Source organism: Pinus tabuliformis, chromosome 9 (assembly GCF_031772625.1).
Source record: "Pinus tabuliformis cultivar Carrire ecotype Pingquan chromosome 9, CPIR1, whole genome shotgun sequence".
In the NCBI taxonomy this organism is placed as follows: Eukaryota; Viridiplantae; Streptophyta; class Pinopsida; order Pinales; family Pinaceae; genus Pinus; species Pinus tabuliformis.
The window spans coordinates 1,909,686,630-1,909,697,638 of NC_142307.1; the positions used below are offsets into that span (position 1 = coordinate 1,909,686,630).

The 11,009-nt window shown below is 38.0% G+C and overlaps 1 protein-coding gene and 1 long non-coding RNA gene across 3 annotated transcripts; both read left to right on the forward strand.

Annotated features, from left to right (window-relative positions):
* Positions 1–6,617: 6,617 nt before the first annotated feature.
* Positions 6,618–8,171, forward strand: LOC149156569 (uncharacterized). Of its 2 annotated transcripts, none has more exons than XM_089445007.1 (7): positions 6,618–6,692; positions 6,823–6,894; positions 7,022–7,093; positions 7,276–7,347; positions 7,579–7,650; positions 7,769–7,837; positions 8,026–8,171. In XM_089445007.1, the coding sequence occupies exons 2-6, from the start codon at positions 6,845–6,847 to the stop codon at positions 7,824–7,826; spliced, it is 324 nt and encodes a 107-aa protein (XP_089301133.1). In that variant the 5' UTR covers positions 6,618–6,692; positions 6,823–6,844; the 3' UTR covers positions 7,827–7,837; positions 8,026–8,171. The 2 variants fall into 2 exon arrangements, with proteins under 2 accessions (XP_089301133.1, XP_089301132.1); XM_089445006.1 differs by having other exon boundaries at positions 7,950–8,105.
* A 192-nt stretch (positions 8,172–8,363) lies between these two features.
* On the forward strand, positions 8,364–9,617 carry LOC149156570 (uncharacterized). Its single transcript, XR_016263818.1, has 4 exons — positions 8,364–8,433; positions 8,571–9,050; positions 9,153–9,224; positions 9,332–9,617. It is a non-coding gene; the product is annotated as an uncharacterized LOC149156570 (long non-coding RNA).
* Positions 9,618–11,009: the final 1,392 nt, after the last annotated feature.

Below are 11,009 nucleotides of genomic sequence, written 5' to 3' on the forward strand. Positions count from 1 at the left end.
TTGAAGTGATCTTTGAATTTGTTGCCTATACACATCATGTTTGGCAAGTTCTGAGAGGGGGATGGATATCTTAAGTTTTCCAATCTCTGCCTCTAAATTAAATGGCTTTTCCAATGGAGTCTTGGTGTTGATAATGGGAGTTTTTTCTTCTTCATTTGAATTATCAGCGATTTGCTCTTGTTTATCAGCGTTATGGGACTTGATTGCTTGCGGTTTTTCTGTTTTAGGAGAGCTTTTTGGAACACTGGTCGAATTTTGCTCAGAGGAAGAAGGTGGCAGAGGCTGATCAATAGAAGGCTGCATTTCTGTTATGTCTTCTACAGTCACTTGATATGGGTTTGGGATAGGTATATCAGCTGGTTCTGTTATGACAGCCTTGCCTTTAGTTTTGTTGCGCTGTTTGCCATCCTTTGGTTTGCTAGGTTTAGAAACATCAATGGTCCTAGTTCTTAGTTTATATTGTTTGTGGACCTCATACACAGCAGTATCGTAACCTTGTTTAAAGTCAAAAGACTCACCAGACTTAGTCTGAAATTGATTACAGTCAAGCTCATTTTGGTCTTCTTGGCTCAGGAAAGTTTGATGCTCACCCTTTAGATCCATCAGATTCATGTGAGTGTCTTCTATGGGTTCACTAGAAGTAGATGCCTCAGCATAGTTTTCTTGAAAAGGGGGTCTTATGTCATGGTCTGGGCTTGACCTACCAGCATTTGTGTTCTGCGTTTTCCTAAAATTTGGGTTCCTTATGGTATTGGACTGTTGTCCTTCCCAGGATGATTTCCTCTCAACACTCTCTACTCTGTCTCCCAGCCTTTTCATGCCACTGATAATAGCATCAAGATTTTGCTCTAAGGCTGAGGGTTCTTCCTTGAAGGTGGTTCTTCTTTCCATTCTAGCTCTGTTTCTTTTGGCAATTAGGTTGGCCTCTATGCTAACAGCAACATTTTGCATGTCCGCAAGGGTTTGAGGGGCTCTTTCCTTTAACTGGTATGCCATATTCGGGTCGAATCCATCAGGGAATTTATACAAGGCAAGGTCAGGTGGTGGTCTTAAGTTCTGTGGTATTGCATTATAGACATTATTGAATCTTGCACAGTACTCCAAAACAGTCTCTTGAGGACCTCTTTTAATTGTATCATATTCAGCTAGTATGTGCAAGGCGTCTTTCTTTTTCTCCCATCTGTTGGTAAAGGACTGGTAAAGCTCATCCGGAGTGGTTATAGAAATTTCAGCAAGTGATCTGAACTAGGTTCTTACATCACCTGTTAAACTTTGAACAAAAATTTTCATTCTTACACTGTCATCATCTATCTTGTAGTTCTCAAAATAGTCTTGCATCTTCTTGGTATGCTGTAGGGTTGTGCAAGGACCGATACTATCAAAATATGTGATCTTAATTTGGTAATCTTGTGGCAAAGCCCTAGGATTAGTAGGTAGGTGCAGGGGTGCATATCTATTGGCCATATTCACAGGGATAAGTGGAACAATAGGAACAACAGGGACAACTGGAACAGCTGTGACAACAGTAGTGGTAATAGGAGTATGTGTAGTGAATGAAGGTGTGGAAGGAGTGCTTTGAGATGTGGATGATGAACAAGGGGAAATAGGGTTTGAACGAAATAAAACTTTGACTCGAGTTGGAACACAGCTAGGGTGAACTGCTTCAGGGCTATTATCAGCAAAATCTTGTTGCCTTTCTTGCTTCCTAAGGATATTTGGGATTAAGTTCAGAATTTCAAAAGTAGCTGGAGGGTCTCGATCTGGGTTTGACCTTGTATGACGTAAGTTCTTTTTGGGAGCCAGCTTCTGAATTTGTTTTTTGGTACTTTTCTGTGAATGCTTTTAAAGTTAGCAAGGAACCGATCAGATTTTGGAATAGCTGTGTATGGCCTAAAACTAGCATGAAGATTGACTGAAGCAACTTTTATTTACTTCTGTTAATGCAAAGCAAAAAATAGTTTCAAAGGCTTCCTGGCTGCTATTCAGGCTTCATCTGTAGTTTTAAGGAATATACAACAATTAGAAAATCGATTGTCCCCAGTGGAGTCGCCATTATGTTATCACTCAGGTTGTCCTTTTGATCAGCGCAAAAGGATACAGCCGAGGTAACCACAGACCAATCTTTGGACTACAGGTTCTAGCCCACCTGCAATCAGAGAGGGCTCTCTCTTTCTGATTTAGCTTTGTTGAAGATGATTTTAGGCTAGCTATTGAGTTCAAGGGGGTTTTGTTTAGTTTTTGGTGGGAAGGATGATACTTTCAGGTAAAGAGGCAGGGATAGCATGAAAGTTTCAGAACCATTGGGTGTGGAGTCAAGGAGTAGGACTGCTGGTGTGTTTTCTTGGTCACAAGAAGGAATATGGAGCAAGCTAGCCGCATATGAAACAATCATTCAAGGTAAAAAGATGGATTAAAGGCTAAGGAATGAGGGGCAATTAAGAATCTCTCATTCAGGTTAGCAAAAAGAAGATAAATGAGCCCTATCTAGGAGCAGTTAAGAATTCTTAGATAACATTCATTCATATGTGAAAAAGGTCAAACATGAGCCATAACAGAATTCATATTTATGCCTAATTCAAGAAGAAAACATTAAGAAGCCACAGAAACTGAGCATAGAGTGCGGCTAAGCAAATTCTAAACCAATCCTTTGTTCTGTAACTTAAGCATATGTGAAATTTGAATAACAGAGGTAAGAAACACTTATTGATTCATGCTGCAACACAAGAATTCCACATTCAATTCCTCAGACCATTAGACACAGAGCATTCAGTCATTCCTCCAAAGCTTTTCAGCAATATTTCATTAAGTAACACATCTCAGATATCCAGTGCGAGTCTCTAATGAATATTATCAACCAACCAACCCTTAAAACAATACAGAGGGCGGTATATATAGGGAAAAATTGTCCAAAATTGTCTGTTACAGCTTGACCTAAACAGGTCTGAAAGAAAATGATTACTTTAACCTAATCTTATCCAGAAATAAATGCAAGAAAATATCTTTGAGCTGTGCTGAGGGTAGCCGTATCAAAATTGAGTTAACGTGTTGTCCTCGCTAGCTTGGTGCAGTGTTTCTGCAATAACTGTGCATGGGTCTCTGCTCCATTTCCGTTCAGTGGCTTTAAATGCTTTACCTGTGATTTGAGAGGTTTGATGGGCTCACACCACTTTATTTGACTTTGTTGGAGGCCATTCAATGTTAACCTGCTTTGGGAACTGAAGATTTCCTTTAAAAATATTCAACTAATACTCTTTGTCGCTTCTTCGATGTGCTGGGGTACTGAAATTGTCAAATCACTATTTAATGGCCGCTGTTCAGCCCTCTGTTGCTTTAAAAACTGCGTTTGCCACTTTCTGAATGCTTCGCGAAGAAAAATGGGTCATTCTGTGCCTTTCGGGCTTGTTGGGGGCTGCGCAATGAGGGTCTTTCCATTTTGGCCCATTTCCCGTAGCCAGGCGCTAATCGCGCATGAAAAACTGCCTCAAAATTTGAATCCGGGCTTCCTAAGCACGATTTTCGCCTTCGCGCCTTTTTTGTTGATGACGTCAGCATGCCGTCAGTGGGTGGGACGCAGTACGGCGGTGACGTGGCAGGGTGACGTCAACATGTACGGTGGGTGACGTGGCATTTACACGGTGGTAGTGACATGGCAGGGTTACTTGGCAGTGCGGTGGCAGGAGGCCGATGCAGGTTGATGACGTCAGCGATGACGTGGTGCTGACATAGGAGGGCATAAGCGGTTTTCGGTTTTGCATGCACCGCCTTTGGGCAGACGGCGGTATTGTCAGAGAGGCCTCCACCACAGCCGGGAGGGCGACGCGTGGCGGGAGTACGACGGTAAAACCGCCGAATTCCAGGACGCTAACCCTCGAGCTGTTTGGGATATGAGGAGGCCCGCCCACCGTAGATCTGGGGCACGAGCGATCGGACGGCCGGTGGTCATGGACGAGGTGGTTGAGGATTAAGGGACGGGTGCGCGAATATTCAAATTTTAATACAATGCCGCGGGGGGGGGTTTAAAAACTTAGGAAATGTGGGTTTTTGGGGATTTTAAAAATGAGCAGGTTGAATATTTGGTGGGTAAGAGCTGAGGATGAGGCGGAAAATGGGTTTTTTCAGGGTTAGGGCTTAGGGGAAATGGTTATTAGTTTGACCAGAGGTCAAACTAACCCCTGTAAGGACACGTATGGGCTAAAAACAACCCCAACTGGACTGTTTTTTCCCAGACTTAGATGAATAGGGCTATAGTGCCAGGGAGGGGGTATTATTATATTTTTGGGATTTTTATACATAGTTTTAGTAGGGGAAGGGGAAATAGATAGGGGCTATATAGTACAGTCAGTAGTTAATATGACAAGTGATAAGAAAGTGCTAAGTATGTGAATCTTAGGCTGCAAAGGGAAAATAGAACTTGTAGAAAAGGTATGAGTGCCTCTAAGTAAAGCAGATCTGTACTTAGGCAAATGATATGAAAATGATGAAACTAAGAGGAATCAAGCAGATCTTGACCTCTTCGGGGAAGTTAGTAAGTGATTTAGGGAATAAGAAGAAAGGGGAGTTAGTGATGTCCAGCTTGAGCTCCTCCAAATGGAAAACTGCCTCCAACCTGTGATCTGAAAAGATATAACACTTTGAAACACAAAATTGATCATGAATCATCATTCTGCAACCTCAAAACTACCTACCCAGCCTACTGGCCTAACATTTTTTCTTCTTTTTGGTTTGGGTGCACTTAGACTTGCAGACCCAGCTTTACAATTTTTCTTTTGACTGTCCTCCTATCTAAATCTACACTTATTTCTACCAAGGGCCCAGATTGAATAGTTGGGCTCCTTTGATTCTCTACCTATCTACAAATCTGCCAAGATTAAGCTATTTGGACAGATAATGATTCTCTATTTTCTAAAACAAGAAATTGAAATGTAGGGGGGCCAAAATTAAACTATTTGGCCTTCCCTTAACTGAAAACTCTTCAAAATTGGAATACAGTAGTGGCATTTGGACTAGCACACTTTCATGGCCTTTTCTTTGGCCTCTTTTGGAAATATGGAACCTTGCAGCATGAAAGATGACATATTTGGCATGTAAAAATGTCAATCATGAAATATGAACACCTGTTGCAACAGGAGGCTAACACACATAATACAACCATACAGAATCTCAATGTTTATTCAGTCCATGATACTTGAATTGATGATTTGATGATTTGCAGGTTGTGGTGCTTTGTCAAGTTGAGAAAGCCAAGGATGAAATGTTGACCCAACTTTATAGCTCAGTCAAGTAAGGTTTAATGACAAAATGCAGTTAAGGTACGTCAATAATTAGTTTGATTATTTTCCCATTTCTATATTTTGCCAGACTGATTTTGATTTTCACTTGAATCAGGTCTCTCGGGACTTTACGAAAGTAGTGTTTTTTGTCATCCTCTGTAGGTGTAGTAGACACCTGCTGATTGGAGCACTGTACATTTGAGCTTTTGGGGTGCCTTTTCAACTTTTTGTTTAAAAACGTCCTACATGGATTTAAACTTGGATCGATCCCAAGAGAACTTTTGACTTATCAATTCTATTTTCCCGTGTTGACATGTATGTAGTGTGGGCTCAATAGCAACACCTTTTAACCTCAATATCAATGACAATGGAGCAACTATGAGCCCTTTTTTGGTTCCTTTTTATCAGCACTGTGTTTTTCTCGTTTATGTCTCTTTATTTTGAATTTTAATTTAATTTAATTTTGAATTTATAGACAGACTTTGTTATTGGTTGTTTTGATCAATACTGGTTTGCTTTTCCTGCTTCTGTTGGCATTTTCCTGCTTCTGTCGTTATTTGAGTTTTGATTATATGCTTACTTTAAGCTCATATGTTTGTATTTGTTCTGGTTTGTGTTGTGCAGGAATCTCTCTCATCTGAACCTCGGAGGAGAAATTTCCCCAGTGATTGGAAATCTAAAAAGCTTAGAGTCAATGTATGTGAATTCAGAAGTTCATTGTATAGGTTCACTATGTATTACTTTTAAGAACTTTGGGTTCATTGCAATTAAAATGATAGTCTTAATGAAGACTATATTTAGCAGCTCTTTATAATATATATGTTGTTCATAGTTGATTCAATGTTCTGCATGCAGTGACCTTAAAGGAAATGGTCTCTCAGGTCAAATTCCCAACGAGATTGGAGATTGCTCTGCATTGAAAATCTTGTGAGTTACTCTCTCTAATCTTGCAAGACTACAGTGGTTAAATCAGGTCATCTCCATACAGAATGGCTCATGAAAAACCCTTGAAAATCCCTTTAAAGAAATGTTCACCCCACCTATTTAGGAAAGTCTCTTTTCAAGCATTTATCTATCCAAACAAAAATGATTGTTCAACTACAAGTTGGTTAAAGCAGATCTCACCATATGCAACTCTCGTAGTCTGGTTCAAGATGCATATATTACTTTACTATAGATAATTGTTAAGTATTATGCTGAAAACAACTGTCTTTTGAGAAGATATCTGATGCCAAACCAAGCTGCTGTGTGCATCTAAACGTCCCTCTAGTCAAATCTACAAGTCATCATTCTCATGGTTCATATTTCGCAGAAACCGTTGACTTGATTTGATCTTCAATGTTGCTGCAGAGATGTCTCTTTAAATTATTTATATGGAGACATTCCCTTTTGAATATCGAATTTGAAACAACTAGAACAACTGTAAGTATCCTAACATTCTGCACTTGCTCGCTATTGTAAAGAATTTAGCTTAATTTGTAGATGTTTTTGTATTTTTCCCTGTCTTAGAAGGGAGTGAATGTTCCTTCTGACACATTGATCAAATTTACAGGATTGTGAAGAATAACTAGTTAATGGGGCCTATACCTTCAACGTTGTCTCAGATTCCAAACTTGAAGAAAATGTAGGTTGGGAATACTATTTTGGATTCTACTCTCTTTGCTGCCCTTTACTTGTCAAAGAAGTGCATAGGATGTGTAAACTCTGGATTCTGGAGGAGTATCATTTAACAATGCTTTTGCATTTTTTAGGGATTTTGCAGACAATCAATTAAGTGGGGAGATCCCCAGGCTTATCTATTGGAATGAAGTTTTGCAATATTTGTAAGAGTCTGGGTTCTTTATGAGTTTTCCTGGGCTTATCGTTCTCTCACTAAGCAAATTTTGTTTTTATTTTCTTGTTAAGGTTTGGAAGAAGCATTTGTTTTAATAGTACTGTTCTTAGGTTTGCAAACTAAATTTGGCGCCCATTCTTTTTGAACTGGGCATATTGTTATCGTTTCCAGGGGGCTGCGCAACAACTTCTTAGTTGGGACTCTTTCCCCTGACATGTGTCAATTGACAGGATTGTGGTTCTTGTAAGTCACAATACTTCTGTCTTGTGGAGTAGATGTAGAATTTTTTAAAGCTTTCTTTCTTCGAATTAATTATGCATATGAAACCTATCAAAACTCACGGTCACAGAGCATTTATCTTTAAATTTATGTATCTCGATGCAGCGTTTTCAATGCATTAACAAATTTTACCTAAAGGATTCTTCGTGGTAGCTTAAATGTTTCTAATCAACTACTTTGATCTCTGTTATGCAGTGATGTGCGAGGCAACAACCTGTCAGGGACCATTCCTGAGAATATTGGCAACTGTACAAGCTATGCAGTTTTGTATGTTTTCTGATTTTCCTAACTGGATTTTAAATGAACAAATGGGTGTAAATGTATGGTTTGATGCAAGACTCGTGATCTCAATTACTTACTGAATTGGGGCTGGTATTCTTATCAGGGACTTATCATACAATCAACTTACCAGAGAGATCCCCTTCAATATTGGGTTTCTATAAGTGGCTACTCTGTAAGTGGAGATATTTCCAGGACTGAACTGTGTTCTAGTATCAGGAATTTTGTGTTGAATAGGCAGGGATATGAGATTATGCAGGTTGTCTAAGTAATGCAATTCATTGCAGGGTATGCACTATTCAACCGACATCATTAATTTGGTTGCTTTAGTTGTCCTACCCTAATTTTAAAGTGGTTATCCTAGGTCGTTACAAGGAAACAAGCTGACCGGAAGGATACCTGAAGTAATTGGTCTCATGCAGGCTCTTATTGTTCTGTAAGTACAATGTTTTCTGGATCTCAACTTGTCCAAAATTTTCCTGTGATCGGATTAAAGTATAATCTCTTACATTTAATTGCATGGAAGCCTAGATCAATAAGAATCCATAACGATTTTGGATATTGTCAATATATTTCTTATGCAGAATCAATCAATATTCCTTCATTCATTGATAAATGTTTTGTGACCTTTGCCAAAAACTTGATTATGTAATTATGGTGTAAGCTTTAGTGTACTAATGCATTTAATATTTATTACAATAATTTGAGTGATAATCATCTTACTGGAACAATTCCTCTAATTCTAGGAAACTTGACTTACACTGATAAACTGTGAGTTGCTTGCATAGTTGATGCTCGAATTGTTCCCATCTGGGTTTGTGAAAGTCCATTACTTTTTGACATTAAATTTCCTTTATGTTCAATTTTCAAGAAGCTGATTCTGTTGTTCTTTCTTTTGCACTACTCAGATATTTACACAGTAATAATCTCACGGGATCTATTCCGCCAGAATTGGGGAACATGACAAAGCTGGGATACCTGTAAGAGATTCCAATCACATATTTTGTGATGATTGATATGTAAGAAATGGAAACTGGACGTGCATGATAAGAAATAGCTCTTTGATAGTCAACAGTTGTATGCATATGTGGGCAGCTAAATGACAATCAGCTGACTGGGCAAATTCCACCTGAGCTGGGGAATTTGGAACAGCTATTCGAATTGTAAGTTTGTGTCCAAACCTTTTTCTAGAAAGTGGAGATAAAAATGATAGAAATATCTTGAAACCTCCCATACACTAAACATTAATCTGTGATATCTTTTGGATTCTTGCTGTAAGTATTTAACATTCCAAGGTTGTATTTTTTTTGAGACATAAATCTTGCCAGAAATCAACTTGAAGGTCCGATCCCAGAGAATATTAGTTCATGTGTTGCTCTCATTTTCTTGTAAGTGATATAATCTTCAAGCCAAGTGATGAATTTGCGGAGCATAATTTCCCACTGGCTAACAGTATTAACGCTGTGCCTTCATTGTCCTTTGTCCTGTAGCAATGTGCATGGCAACCGTTTGAATGGAACTATTCCTTTGGAATTTCAAAAACTTAACAGGCTAACTTATCTGTAAGTAATCCTGGGCCATATTCTAAATTGACCTATAACATAATGAGCTGTTGAATTGCATTAAGCATATTCAATGTGACTAATGGATAACGTTGCTGCTTTTACAGAAATCTGTCCTCCAGCAATATCACGAGAACAATTCCTGTAGAGCTGGGGCATATTATAAATTTAGACAGATTGTGAGTTTTGGTTATTCTAGTGTCTTGGAAATTGCAAAAATGTATTATAAATGTAAGTCCCAACTCTAGCCTGAATTTTAATGTTTGGAATAGATTTGCAAATATTCTCACCCTTGTTTTATACTTCCCCTTTAAAGATCATTAATGGGGAACTGAAATTATATGTATGTATTGTGTGGAAGATTCCTGCTTATTATCTTACGAATCTGTTCCAGGTGAGAACGATACGGGCCAGCAAACATTCAAAATGATTTTATTTATCTTTTAAAAATAATTTTTTATATTGTCTCTAGAGAGACAATAGTTTGAATTATGGACATTTATTTTTTTTAAATAATTTTTTATATTGTCTCTAGAGAGACAATAGTTTGAATTATGGACAATTAATTTTTTTTAAATAATTTTTTATATTGTCTCTAGAGAGACAATAGTTTGAATTATGGACATTTATTTATTTTTAAATAATTTTTTATATTGTCTCTAAAGAGACAATAGTTTGAATTATGGAATTGTCTCTAAAAAGACAAAAATGTAATTGTCTCTAAAGAGACAAATGAAATTGTCTCTAGAGAGACAAATCAAATTGTCTCTTAATAGACAATAATTATTGTCTTTATAGAGACAACAATAATATGTGTTCTATATTTTCTTTATAGAGACAAATTTTCGAGACATTATATTTTGAGACACCCGCTTAGAGTCAATATTTGAGACAATATTTGAGTTTCTTTTTGTCTTAAGTTAAGACAATTGACTCAAATATTGTCTTAAATATTGTCTTGAAACCCCCGACATGTAGTAGTGTACCCACCTATCGATTCAATTGAGCTGAGCGCCACGACAACTATGGTAAGGGAATTTTCAGAGGGAAATCTGTAAGAAACCTATAATGACAATAGGGTGATAACCCTAAGTAAGTTACGGTTTGTAGCAAACATTCACCAAAAATATTAAGGAAAATGCAAGAGAAACCCTTACCTCTTTTACCTGTCGACTCCCTGCGGCTTACCGGAAGTTGTTTCCACACATAAGAAGAGTCAAGTGAGTGTTCTAGTGCTATGTTTGAAATGAAAACCCTAAGGGTGTTGGAGCAGAGCTGCAGTGACATTGTATAATTATATTGTACAATAAAAATCCCTCTTTCGAGGTGAATGTGCAACATCAAAAAAACATATACTTCGAGGAAGAAACCCCCTTAATTAACTGTTGCCTTAGCAACTAGAGGCTATCGGAAACCCTCTTGAATACTCATTATCAAACTGACTGGGCTGGTCGACAAGTAAAGACCTAGAGCATGAAGAATGTGATTTTGTGAGAGCATTGTAGATAATAAGAACTTGTTTGCGTGGAAACCCTCGAAGAAAATGAGAAGGGTTGAGCATAGATACGATATTTCTTTTACCGTTCTAGTCTTTGTAGAGCCCGCAAAAAAAAGGAAGAGGAAATTGTTAGTAATGAGACTGAGAGATAAATAAAAGGAAAACATGGTAAAAAAGAATATAATACATATGAGAAGAGACGATACCTACCACCGGTTAGAGTTTGTCTCGTTCTCTCCATGTCCTGACGGAAACGAAGACCCTGAAACAAAAAAATGGTTGAAGTA